The sequence below is a fragment of the Podarcis gaigeae genome, assembly GCF_964106915.1.
Source record: "Podarcis gaigeae genome assembly, chromosome: 18".
Classification (NCBI taxonomy): Eukaryota; Metazoa; Chordata; class Lepidosauria; order Squamata; family Lacertidae; genus Podarcis; species Podarcis gaigeae.
Window position 1 is genome coordinate 7489494 of NC_139696.1, and position 12840 is coordinate 7502333.

Sequence of the window (12840 nt, forward strand, 5' to 3'; positions counted from 1 at the left end):
ACTTTGGCCACCTCATGAGAAGAGAAGACTCCCTGGAAAAGACCCTGATGTTGGGAATGATGGAGGGCACAAGGAGAAGCGGACGACAGAGGACGAGATGGTGGGACAGTGTTCTCGAAGCTACCACCATGAGTTTGACCAAACTGCGGGAGGCAGTGGAAGACAGGAGTGCCTGGCGTGCTCTGGTCCAGGGGGTCATGAAGAATCGGACACGACTAAACGACTAAACAACAAATGGTTTTCCCACTAGTGATGTATGGAAGTGAGAGCTGGAGCATAAAGAAGGCTGATCGCCGGAGAATATGTTACAGCACTGCACGGAGTTAAGCCAGCGGACTGCCACCGCCTCTTAAGAACGCAGCCTGCCTCCAGTCACCCACCTGGATCTCCACAAGGTAGATGGGCTCCATGAGGCGGGGCTGAGCCGTCAACACGCAGGCGTAGAGGCACCTTCTGGCCGTGGGAATGATTTGGCCACCTCCGCGGTGGATGGCGTCCGCGTGCAGGGTCACGTCGTGCACGTCAAAGCGGACGGCGCGCATGTTCTCCTCGCAAAGGGCACCCTGGAGAAAAGGGAGAGGTTGGAGGGAGAAAATCATTTTCTAGTTTGCATTCAACCCAACTTTTTCTGTCCTTCCTCTCTGAAGCAGGCAACGAATTAAGTACGTAACCATAGGTACCACTGGACCAGACTTTTAGAAGACATCTGAAGGCAGCCCTGTTTAGGGAAGCTTTTAATGTTTGATGGACTGTTGTATTTTAATATTTTGTTGGAAGCCGCCCAGAGTGGCTGTGGAAACCCAGCCGGATGGGCGGGGTACAAGTCATAAATTATTACTTGGAAACAGCAACAAGTCTCTCTGCTCCATTCCAAGAAGGCGGGACGCAGACAGCCCACCGCCCTGCGATGAGGTGCACCACTCTTGCTCACCTCCTTCGTGGCCCACTGGAATCCTGCCACAACGCTGTCCTTGATCTCGTTGAGGTACTGCACCCCCTTGGTGATGTCCGTCAGGATGTTGGGGCCAGTGCCGTCCGGGCCGAAGCACCAGATCTTGCGGGCCTCGGCCACGTCCCACTCGTACTTCTCGGCCAGGTAACGGGCCCGTGTCTTCAGCTCCTGGCGGGCCGAGACGTCGCCTTTGTTGATGTCCTCGGCCAGGCCGTCGGGGAAGGGGCGGGCTTTCATGTACAGGCATACATGATGTGGCCTGTGGGAGAAGAAGACTCGCTTTAGCCCAGGTCTGTCCTCGTTGCCCAAACCTTGAGCACTGCATTCCTTATCAGTTACAGCTCTGCCTGATCCATTTCTGTTCTGCTTCCATGTTATTTTGATACCGGCTCTCGTAGGAACGCCTTGGTTTTAAGTCTGAGAGTCGGTCTGGAAGACTGGAGCAGGGTGTTCTCCCCGCTCCATGCAAATTCTGCCTTCTCCCCCTTACCTGTATTACTTTTTGGGGGGTTTCAGCAGCAGCCACAGCGGTGCAGAAGCCTTACCCTGCAAGAAAAAAGGAATCCCTGAATGTGTGAATGGTCTGTCACTGACCAAACAACCAGGGACGGGGCTTCAAGAAGCCGTTGCAGGAAGTCCCAGGTGAGCAGATCCTGTTTCTGGCCAGGGGCATACCGATGGGGGGCAGGTTGCCCCAGGTACCATCCTGAAGGGGGGTGACATTCCGACGCGCCCCCTGCCCATGCCTCCCCCCCAAACCCGTAAATCGCGAGCGGCAAAGCATAGAGCGGCAAAGCAATGAAATCCCCCTGTCCCCTTACCTGTGAGGCAAGAGGCCGTTGCCTCGGCTCCAGGCCCTCCCGGGATGCGGCGGCTCCCAGGCTCATCCTTCTCCTCGCTGCAAAACAAAGGGAGACATCAGTCGGAGCATGGCTCCCAGCCACGCGAGCCCCAGTCTGGGGCAGGAGGGTGGGGACCTGAGAAGGGGGCATTTCTTCCTACCTGATCTTATTAACTGCCCCACCCTGAACTCCTCCATGCGGGCGTCCGGGCTCCCTCCCGACCGGCCTGGCACAGAGGCAGCAGCCAAAGTCTCCCCCGGCTCCAGAATCACTCGGGAGCTGTTCTTAATGGGGGGAAACCTGGTCTGCTGCCTCTGTGCCAGGTACGGCCGGGAAGGAGCCATGCCCGCACGGGGAACGGAGGGTGGGTGAGGCAGGCGAGGATCGGGAACCGCCGGGAACCGCCGCGATGTTCTGTCGATCTTTGTCCCGGGAGCAGGCTCTGGAGCCTCATCCCTGGAGGGGTGGCCCTGTGGAGGAAGCAGAAAGCATCTGATGAGTAGGGGCTGGGGCGGATGCTATATTTTTGATAAACCCCCAAAAGAAGCCCCACAAGGACCCCTTCCTTCCTACTGTCCCAGTACCTGATGTTCGCCGCATTCGCCACGTCCCTCCAGGGATTTCGCCAGCACGTAGTAGATGTTGGGGAAAGGCTCCCTCCCTGCGGAGAAAACGGAGGAATTAGCAAGCGCCAGATGACAGCACCAGTCTGGCGCATGAGGGAGGGGGGACACGGGAAGGAAACATTCCTAAAATATGGGGCACTCGGTTGGCATTTCCACTTACCTGAAGTGGGAGCCTTTCCCCCCTCGTACTGGCGGGCCTCTCGCCTAAGGAAGAAACAAGCTCTGTTAATGACTGTTAGAAGGATGTTGGAATGATGTTATGTGACTTTAGCAGGAATGATATAAAGGATTTGGGAAATAACTGGCTGTTAATTGGTGAAAGGAGGGAAAGTAAAGCTACATTAGACTAAGATAAATTACAGGACTAAAATTTGAAAAGAGGGAAAGGATTTGCTGAAATGGATAATCGAACTAGAATACAAAAAAAGGGAGGTGTGAGGAGGTCGGGGAAATAAGCTAATGAAAGATAAGTAATGGGGAGATTTGCTGTATTTTTCTTCCTTTTTTCTTTTTTGTTTAATGGATTTTATTTCTCTGTTGTTGTTGTTTTGTTTTTTCTTTCTTTTGTATCTTATCCTTTTTTTCTTTACCTATTGGGATGTGTTGTATTGTTTCTTGTTTAAAATGATGCTTTTTACTTTTTCTTGTTGTACCTCTTAAAACTTTAATAAATATTATTATTTTTTTAAAAGAAGGAAGAAACAAGCTCCGTTAGTTTTATTGCTTGGATGAGTTGGAACCAGATAAATATATAGATGATACTATTTCTTATTATCCTCTATACACTTAGACATATCTCTGGATGTCTTTTTGAGGCAATTTTGTGCCCCACCCCTCACCTGCACCCCTGGCGGGGACCCACCTCACCACCCCCTAGCTAGGGCCCTGCCTGGACCACAGAGAAACCCTCTCCATAAAAGTACAGGGATCTCTAAATCAAGCCTTCCTCCTCCACCCCCAAGATCACTGGAAAACACTTCCTCTGCGACACAAGGTCACAACATACCTCCGGACTTCGTTGGGTTTTCCTGCACCGCTGGGCTGCTGCTGCTTCCCCAGACCACGGCCCTGCAAAGGAAGAAGGACATTGTACTCTCTAGGGGGCAGAATAAGCACCCCCACCAGGCTGCCCATGCCCACGTCACCACAGGCTGCCAGCCTGCTCCCTGGCTTGGAAGGAGGGGGCAAGGGGCTGGGGCAAACAGGACTGCAACCCCCAACCCAGCCCTGTTTCACTCAGGTCAGCACATGACCTCCCTGCACATCTGGGGAATGGATTCCCCATGGAATTAACCTACCACAATCTCCAGAGGTTGTGCCCCTCCAGCCTCCTTCATTGTTGGACGTTGCAGGAGCCTTTTATTTCCTAGGAGACAGAAAGGAAAATAAAAAACATAGGAAGAGGTTACAGGTGGGAAGACTTATAACACCTTATAGAAATGGCACCAAAGACAGATGTTCTTCTCTTTATAGGGGATTGGAATGCTAAAGTAGTAATAATAATAATAATTTTTTTATTTATATACCCCGCCCTCCCCAGCCAAGGCCGGGCTCAGAGCGGCTTACAAGCAATAATAAAAACAAGGTGAATGATTACAACTTAAAAACAAAAATAAAATACAACATTAAAATAATGGAACATTAAAATATTAAAATGTAGCCTCATCGCAGGAGGAGAAGGAAAAGAAAGGGGGGGAAAGAGAGAGAGGGGGAGGGAATCAAATTGGCTCCAAGCCAAAGGCCAGGCGGATCAACTCTGTCTTACAGGCCCTGTGGAAAGAAATCAGATCCTGCAGGGCCCTGGTCTCATGAGGCAGAGAGTTCCACCAGGCCGGGGCCAGAGTTGAAAAGGCCCTGGCTCTGCTTGAAGCCAATCTAACTTCCTTAGGGCCTGGGACCACTAGGGTGTTGTTATTTATGGACCTTGAGGCTCTCCGTGGGGCATACCAGGAGAGGCGGTCCCGTAGGTACGAGGGTCCTAGGCCGTGAAGGGCTTTAAAGGTCAAAAGCAGCACCTTAAATCTGACCCTGTACTCCACCGGGAGCCAGTGCAGCTTGAAAAGCACTGGGTGAATATGCTCCCATGGCAGAGACCCCGTGAGGAGCCTCGCTGCAGCATTCTGCACCCGCTGGAGTTTCTGGGACAGCTTCAAGGGCAGCCCCGCATAGAGCGAATTACAGTAGTCAAGCCTGGAGATGACCGTCGCATGGATCACTGTGGCCAAGTCAGGGCGGGAAAGGTAAGGGACCAACTGCTTGATGCGGCGAAGGTGGAAAAATGTCGCCTTGGCTGTTGCTGTAACTTGCGCCTCCATGGAAAGGGTGGCGTCAAGGATTACACCCAAACTCTTAACGGAAGGCAATGGCACTAATTGGGCCCCCGCAAGAGAAGGGAGTTGGTCCCTCATCCCCATGCCATCCCGACCTAGCCATAGGACCTCTGTCTTTGAAGGATTTAGTTTAGATAAAGTAGGGAGTCAAGAGATAAAAGGAACAACTGGCAAGTTCGGCCATGGAGTTCAAAACAAAGCAGGGCAAAGGCTAATAGAGTTCTGCCGAGAGCACAAGCTGATAATCACAAACACTCTTTTCCAACAACACAAGAGACGACTCTACACATGGACATCACCAGGTGGGCAGCATCGAAATCAGATTGATTATATTCTCTGCAGCCAAAGATGTAGAAGCTCTATACAGTCAGCAAAAACAAGACCTGGAGCTGACTGTGGCTCAGATCATCAGCTTCTTATAGCAAAATTCAAGCTTAAACTGAAGAAAGTCGGAAAAATCACTGGGCCAGTTAGATACAATCAATATCAAATCCCTTATGAATACACAGTGGAAGTGAGGAACAGGTTTAAGGATTTAGATTTGGTAGACAGAGTGCCTGAAGAACTATGGATGGAGGCTCGTAACATTATACAGGAGGCAGCAACTAAAACCATCCCAATGAAAAGGAAATGCAAGAAAGCAAAGTGGCTGTCCAACAAGGCCTTACAAATAGCGGGGGAGAGAAGGCAAGCAAAATGCGAGGGAGATAGTGAAAGATACAGGAAATTGAATGCAGATATCCAAAAAATAGCAAGGCCTTCTTAAACGAGCAATGCAAAGAAATAGAGGAAAACAACAGAATGGGAAGAACCAGAGATCTGTTCAAGAAAATTGGAGATATGAAAGGAACATTTCATTCAAAGATTACCAAGGACAAAAGTGGTAAGGACCAAACAGAAGCAGAAGACATCAAGAAGAGGTGGCAAGAATACACAGAGGAATTATACCAGAAAGCTAGGGATGTCTCGTACACCCCAGGTAGTGTGGTTGCTGACCTTGAGCCAGACATCCTGAAGAGTAAAGTCTAATGGGCCTTAGAAAGCACTGCTAATAACAAGGCCAGTGGAAGTGATGATATTCCATCTGAACTATTTAAATTTTTAAAAGATGCTGCTGTTAAGGTGCTACACTCAATATGCCAGCAAGTTTGGAAAACTCAGCTGTGGCCAGAGGATTGGAGAAGATCAGTCTACATCCCAATCCCAAAGAAGGGCAGTGCCAAAGAATGCTCCAACTGCCGCACAATTGCACTCATTTCACACGCTAGCAAGGTTATGATTAAAATTCTACAAGGCAGGCTTAAGCAGTATGTGGACCGAGAACAAAAACGAAAACCATCCCAATGAAAAGGAAATGCAAGAAGGGGGAGAAATGGAGGCAGTGAGAGATTTTACTTTATTGGGCTCCTGAGTGCTCACTGGAAGGACAGATCCTGAAGCTGAGGCCCCAAGACTTTGGCCACCTCATGAGAAGAGAAGACTCCCTGGAAAAGACCCTGATGTTGGGAAAGATGGAGGGCACAAGGAGAAGGGGACGACGGAGGACAAGATGGTTGGATAGTTTTCTCGAAGCTACCAGCATGAGTTTGCCCAAACTGCGGGAGGCAGTGGAAGACAGGAGTGCCTGGCGTGCTCTGGTCCAGGGGGTCACGAAGAGTCGGACACGACTAAACAACAACAAGCTGTTTTGGGAAAACGATAATCAGGCATAGCCCAGTTCTGTGAAGCTTGGAGGGGGGTGTGAGGCATCTGGGCTTTAGCAGCACAGTGGTGCCTCGGGTTAAGAACTTAATTCGTTCTGGAGGTCCGTTCTTAACCTGAAACTGTTCTTAACCTGAGGTACCACTTTTGCTAATGGGGCCTCCTGCTGCCGCCGCGCTGCCAGAGCACGATTTCTGTCCTCATCCTGCAGCAAAGTTCTTAACCTGAGGTACAATTTCTGTACAAGCCAAGCCCTGGCTCCATGCCTCACCTGAATCAAGAGAATTTTCTTGTTGCCAAGTTGGCAGAGACCTCCTTCTTGCTGCATTAAATGGCCACATCCTGACAGTTATGGCGGCTGTTCTGCTGCTTCGCAGTCCAGCTCTGCTTCAGCCCCCCCCCTCGTGCCGCCTTCTAGAACCCACCGCTCTCAACCGACTCTCACCTGCCCCCCCTCAAACTCCCTTTCCAAGCCTCCTTCCATCTTCCGTCTCCACCAGAATTCCACTCTCTCTCTTCCCCCTCCCTCCCTGCTTGCCATTCCCTTTGGAATTGTAATAGCATCACCTCACAATGATAATACTGCCGCTCATCTCCTCTAGGCCTCCTACCTTCAATATTCATCTTTCTCTCCCAACTCTGTCATCTGACAGGAATCCCCCTTGCAGGGCATTATCAGGCTTGCTTGCAAAGCAGCACTTTGTGACGTCAGCTGGCAAACAGGGGCCAGGCTGCTGGGTTGTCCGGCAGCTGACTGAAGAAAAATAAAACCAGGGGGGTCAAAGTGTGCTGGGATGAGGCCACCGTGGGTCAGGCCAGAGGGGGCTGTTGGGGGGTGTGGTTGTGCCTCCCCTTCTTCTGCATCTTGCTCCCCCGCCCGTTCCTTCAGCTGCTTGAGAAAATCAGAGTATGGCAGAGTTGGAAGGGGTGCCAAGGGGCATCTAGTCCAACCCCCGGCAGTGCAAGGATCCTGCCCACAGCCAGCCCTTGGCTGGGCTCTACACTCCCACCACCTTCTTCCCAGCCGGATGCACAGACCCCTTGCCATTCTGCATGGGGTGGGGAAAGGGGAGAGAGAGATGTTTTGCTCCCTGTCCCTCCGGACATGGATATGAGAGCCCTGTCAATATCTCAAGTGCGTCCCAGGGAGGAAACTGGTCTTCTCCTGCTCCAGAGGCCCTCAGGACCTGAAGCCATGGCTTCAAGCGACCAGAAAGGAGATTCCGACTCCAGGAAGAACTTTCTGACAGCAAGAGCTGTTTGACAGCGGGAGAAAGTCCCTCAGAAGGCAGTAGACTCTCCTTCCTTGGAGGTTTTTCAACAGAGCTTGGACGGCCATCTGCCAGGGGGTCTTGAGCTGAGATTCCTGCATTGCATGGGGTTGAACTAGAGCGTGTTACTTCCAGGTTTCGATGCTCGCGCATGCACCGACGCTCAAAATGACGTCACGCACATGCGCAGAAAGGCGAAAAGTGGCGTGTGTGCGTGCACAGATGTGCCGTCGCTAGTTATGTTTCCTTCTGGATACGAACGGGGCTCCGGAATGGATCCCGTTCAAATCCCGACGTACCACTGTACTGTAGCATATATTCAAAACAAAAAACAGCGGCAATTGGTTTTTGACAAAGGACAGCTGGACATATAAAGGGCCCCATTACCTTCAGTAGCTTCGGGCCTCATCAATCCTAAATCCGGCCCTGCGTCGGGCGTTTGGCTTCCAAAGAACGTTTGCAAACCAGAACACTGAATTCCGGGGTTGCGGCATTTGAGGGCTGGAAAGTTTGAGTCGCATATATTTTTTTCTCCCTGAAAAAGACCCTGATGTTGGGAAAGATGGAGGGCACAAGGAGAAGGGGACAGCAGAGGACAAGATGGTGGGACAGTGTTCTCGAAGCTACCAGCATGAGTTTGACCAAACTGTGGGAGGCAGTGGTAGACAGGAGTGCCCGGCGTGCTCTGGTCCAGGGGGTCACGAAGAGTCGGACACGACTAAACAACAACAAGTCACCATGTTCCCTAAAGCAGTGGGGATGAGCTTGTCCAGACCTTACAACTCACCTCTCACTTCCCAAGCTGCAGCATGGGACCGACGTCCGCATTTCTGCTTACAGTTTACACTTAATGTAGAGGGGGAGGAAAGCGGGGGGGGGAGGGATTCACTGGCAACAAATGCACCCAAATTCACTGGCATCCCTTGGGTTTCAGATAGTACATGGGTAGTTTTAATTTCGTGACTGCTGTCACCATCTGCAGTGATCATGGAGCCCAAGAAAGTAAAATCTCTCACTGCCTCCATTTCTTCCCCTTCTATTTGCCAGGAGGTGATGGGACCAGTGGCCATGATCTTCGTTTTTTTTGATGCTGAGCTTCAGACCATATTTTGTGCTCTCCTGTTTCACCCTCATATAAAGGTAAAGGTAAAGGTCCCCCTGCCCGTATGGGCCAGTCTTGACAGACTCTGGGGTTGTGCGCCCATCTCACTCAAGAGGCCAGGGGCCAGCGCTGTCCGGAGACACTTCCGGGTCATGTGGCCAGCGTGACATCACTGCTCTGGCGAGCCAGAGCTGCACACGGAAACGCCGTTTACCTTCCCGCTGGTAAGCGGTCCCTATTTATCTACTTGCACCCAGAGGTGCTTTCGAACTGCTAGGTTGGCAGGCGCTGGGACCGAGCAGCGGGAGCGCACCCCGCCGCAGGGATTCGAACCGCCGACCTTTCGATCGGCAAGTCCTAGGTGCTGAGGCTTTAACCCACAGCGCCACCTGCGTCCCTTTCACCCTCATATAGAATCACCCTCATATAGAGATTCTTTATTGGTGACTTTTAGGGACATGGGTGGTGCTGTGGGTTAAACCACAGAGCCTAGGACTTGCTGATCAGAAGGTTGGCGGTTCGAATCCCCACGACGGTGTGAGCTCCCGTTGCTCGGTCCCTGCTCCTGCCAACCTAGCAGTTCGAAAGCACATCAAAGTGCAAGTAGATAAATAGGTACCACTCCGGCGGGAAGGTAAACTGTGTTTCCGTGCACTGCTCTGGTTCGCCAGAAGCGGCTTAGTCATGCTGGCCACATGACCCAGAAGCTGTACGCCGGCTCCCTCAGCCAATAAAGCGAGATGAGCACCGCAACCCCAGAGTTGGCCATGACTGGACCTAATGGTCAGGGGTCCCTTTAATGGTGACTTTATGGGACAATAAACTCCAACAGCTCCTAATCCTTGGGCATGACAGCTGGGGCCCAAGGAGTCCAACATCCTCTGGAAACCCCAAGACAGCTAATGTTCCTCCAGGATGCCTCCAGCTAAACTGGTCGCCATCGTGCCAAGTGTTGGGCAAATCTAGTTTAGAATGCAGTGCGCTCGGTGTGGAGGCTTGTAGACACTTCAGCAACCAGGTATGGCAGCAAGAACTCTTCTGGATACCTGGTTCTTGCAACACACCACGCTCAGTTATCGGCTGCCTTTTTTGTTTCCTGGGCCAATTCAAGGTGCTATTTAAACTTCCTAAATCAGGAGTGGGAACTGCCCCGAGATGTACGGATAAAGGGCAGTTATATTTAGTTGAAACAAAATCCTTCGAAGACAGAGGTCCTATGGCTAGGTCGGGATGGCATGGAGATGAGGGACCAACTCCCTTCTCTTGCGGGGGCCCAATTAGTGCCATTGCCTTCCGTTAAGAGTTTGGGTGTAATCCTTGACGCCTCCCTTTCCATGGAGGTGCAGGTTACAGCAACAGCCAAGGTGACATTTTTCCACCTTCGCCGCATCAAGCAGTTGGTCCCTTACCTTTTCCGCCCCGACCTGGCCACAGTGATCCATGCGACGGTCACCTCCAGGCTTGACTACTATAATTCGCTCTACGCAGGGCTGCCCTTGAAGCTGTCCCAGAAACTCCAGCGGGTGCAGAATGCTGCAGCAAGGCTCCTCACAGGGTCCCTGCCATGGGAGCATATTCACCCAGTGCTTTTCCAGCTGCACTGGCTCCCGGTGGAGTACAGGGTCAGATTTAAGGTGCTGCTTTTGGCCTTTAAAGCCCTTCACGGCCTAGGACCCTCGTACCTACGGGACTGCCTCTCCTGGTATGCCCCACTGAGGACCTCAAGGTCCATATATAGCAACACCCTAGAGGTCCCGGGCCGTAAGGAAGTTAGAATAGCTTCAACCAGAGCCAGGGCCTTTTCAACACTGGCTCCCGCCTGGTGGAACGCTCTGTCTCATGAGACCAGGGCCCTGCAGGATCTGATTTCTTTCCGCAGGGCCTGTAAGAGAGAGTTGTTCCGCCTGGCCTTTGGCTTGGAGCCAATTTGATTCCCTCCCTCTCTTTCTTTTTTCTTTTCCTTTCTCCTCCTGCGATGAGGCTACATTTTAATGTTTCAATATTTTAATATTGTATTTTAATTTTGTTTTTAAGTTGTAATCATTTAACTTGTTTTTATTATTGCTTGTTAGCCGCCCTGAGCCCAGCCTTGGCTGGGGAGGGCGGGGTATAAATAAAAATTATTATTATTATTATTACACAAATTTATTAAATAATAATTCTGCTCACAAGGCCGTTTCCCACAAACCACATCCTCCCACGCTACTAGATAGCAAACACAGATCGCAAGGGACGGGTCGATTGTTCCTTTTTGTTTGGAGCTGTGTGTTCCTGGTGCCAATCAGCTGGTAAAATGCAGGGTTCGGACTGGCAATACACAATGCCCTTTCTGTGCCAGCTGTTGGGAGCCCTCCATAAGGAATTTTGACAGGTGATAACTCACCTGTACATGATGCTGTGTGATTGACCTGTGGGTTGGGCCCAGCCAGCCAGCACCGTCCACCCAGGTAGTAAAGATCCAGACCCCAAAGCCCAAGATTCCCCACCTGAATATATCTAACATGAGCCTCCCCAAACACTAACTTCAAGCTGAGTCTACCTTAAGAGCAATTAGGCTGGCAGGTACCAGCAGGCCAGACACGGGTGGTGCTGTGGGTTAAACCACAGAGCCTAGGACTTGCTGATCAGAAGGTCGGCGGTTCGAATCCCCGTGACAGGATGAGCTCCCGTTGCTCAGTCCCTCCTCCTGCCAACCTAGCAGTTCGAAAGCACGTCAAAGTGCAAGTAGATGAGTAGTGGCGGGAAGGTAAACGGCGTTTCCGTACGCTGCTCTGGTTCGCCAGAAGTGGCTTAGTCCTGCTGGCCACATGACCCAGAAGCTGTACGCCGGCTCCCTTGGCCTATAGAGCGAGATGAGCACCGCAACCCGAGTCGGGCACGACTGGACCTAATGGTCAGGGGTCCCTTTACCTTTACAGTGGTGCCCCGCAAGACGAAAAACTCGCTAGACGAAAGTTTTCAGTTTTTTGAGTCGTTCTGCAAGACGAATTTCCGTATGGGCTTGCTTCGCAAGATGAAACGTCTTGCGAGTTTGTTTCCTTTTTCTTAAAGCCGCTAAGAGCCGTGCTTCGCAAGACAAAAAAACCGCAAGACGAAGAGACTCGCGGAATAGATTAATTTCGTCTTAGAATCATAGAGTTGGAAGAGACCACAAGGGCCATCGAGTCTTGCGAGGCACCACTGTACTTTTTACCAGCAGGCCAGAGGAAGGTGTGACCTCAATGCTTGCCGTTATCAGTCTGTCTCAAAAGACAATGGAGTGTGCCTCCAGGGGTGAAGTCAAACCACTGTGTTAGCAGCACCCAAGTGACCACCCCAGGGCGCAAGCCTGGGCAGTGTATATTGGGGTCTTGCGCTGCCCAGATAACAAGACTCACTGATGGGGTCCAAAGGAAAGCAGAGAGACACCTGGATGCAGATGTTGCCAGTGTACAAGCACCACCCAACCACTTTAGGGAATCTATTTAGGATTTGGGCAGTTTATTCCTTAACCCTTTCTTCTCCCAAAGGTAGCTTGGCAAAGCACGGTTTAGGATCAGTTTCCCTTCTGCTTCCCAGGTTAATAAGCCCCATCTGTCCATACTAGGATTAGTGATTAAGACAAATGGCAATTTGATGGAAGAATTTTAAAGAATATTTAGCTAAATATTGTGATACAAGGGAATTAGAAAATTCTTGGAAGTAATAAATAGGCTTAGGGGCAGAATAAGAATAGGTGGTAGTAAATATTAAGAATTTGAATATTAATAAGAGATGAGGATAGTAAATGAAAGGAGGAAATATGAATTTGGAGAACTGCTATATAGGGGTTATAATGAAATTCAGCTAGAGGGATTTGAGGAAGTCAAGTATCAATGTAACGAGAATTAGAGATTTGAAGAATTGTTTTGTGTTTTTCTTTTCTTGTGTGTTTTGTAATGTTTTTTCCCCTGTGATAAATGTGGAAACCAATAAAAAATAGCAATTTGTTTCCCATTATTCCCAATCACAAATTCAGTTGCACATTTGTTTTTCGG

General features: G+C 50.6%; 5 protein-coding genes across 5 annotated transcripts in view; 2 read left to right on the plus strand and 3 right to left on the minus strand.

The window, feature by feature from the left end:
- The window catches only part of LOC310835517 (uncharacterized protein), a 691527-nt gene that overhangs the window by 647230 nt on the left and 31457 nt on the right, over positions 1 to 12840 (minus strand). The window lies entirely within an intron of this gene.
- Positions 1 to 12840, plus strand: part of TNFAIP8L1 (TNF alpha induced protein 8 like 1) — a 222375-nt gene that overhangs the window by 122191 nt on the left and 87344 nt on the right. The gene's annotated exons all lie outside the window — the stretch shown is intronic.
- LOC310835758 (protein-lysine 6-oxidase-like) overlaps positions 1 to 12840 on the plus strand; it is a 390424-nt gene that overhangs the window by 51797 nt on the left and 325787 nt on the right. The gene's annotated exons all lie outside the window — the stretch shown is intronic.
- LOC310835833 (elongation factor 2-like) lies at positions 307 to 1212 on the minus strand. The gene is made up of 2 exons (XM_083720816.1): positions 932 to 1212; positions 307 to 563 (listed from the first exon to the last, which is right to left on the minus strand). The coding sequence occupies exons 1-2, from the start codon at positions 1187 to 1189 to the stop codon at positions 324 to 326; spliced, it is 498 nt and encodes a 165-aa protein (XP_083576942.1). The 5' UTR covers positions 1190 to 1212; the 3' UTR covers positions 307 to 323.
- Positions 1346 to 8200, minus strand: LOC310835772 (uncharacterized protein). Its single transcript, XM_083720734.1, has 8 exons — positions 6723 to 8200; positions 3719 to 3786; positions 3427 to 3488; positions 2581 to 2624; positions 2379 to 2455; positions 1955 to 2264; positions 1774 to 1850; positions 1346 to 1498 (listed from the first exon to the last, which is right to left on the minus strand). Exons 1-8 carry the CDS (start codon positions 6790 to 6792, stop codon positions 1448 to 1450), a joined length of 759 nt encoding a protein of 252 aa, XP_083576860.1. The 5' UTR covers positions 6793 to 8200; the 3' UTR covers positions 1346 to 1447.

Coding starts and splice junctions, on each gene's coding strand:
- LOC310835833 (XM_083720816.1), bottom strand. CDS start 1,189: ATGAAAGCCCGCCCCTTCCCCGACGGCCTGGCCGAGGACATCAACAAA. Junction 564..931: donor TCCAGTGGGCCACGAAGGAG/GTGAGCAAGAGT, acceptor CCTTTTCTCCAG/GGTGCCCTTTGCGAGGAGAA.
- LOC310835772 (XM_083720734.1), bottom strand. CDS start 6,792: ATGTGGCCATTTAATGCAGCAAGAAGGAGGTCTCTGCCAACTTGGCAA. Junction 3,787..6,722: donor AGAAAATTCTCTTGATTCAG/GTGAGGCATGGA, acceptor TCTGTCTCCTAG/GAAATAAAAGGCTCCTGCAA. Junction 3,489..3,718: donor CACAACCTCTGGAGATTGTG/GTAGGTTAATTC, acceptor CTTCCTTTGCAG/GGCCGTGGTCTGGGGAAGCA.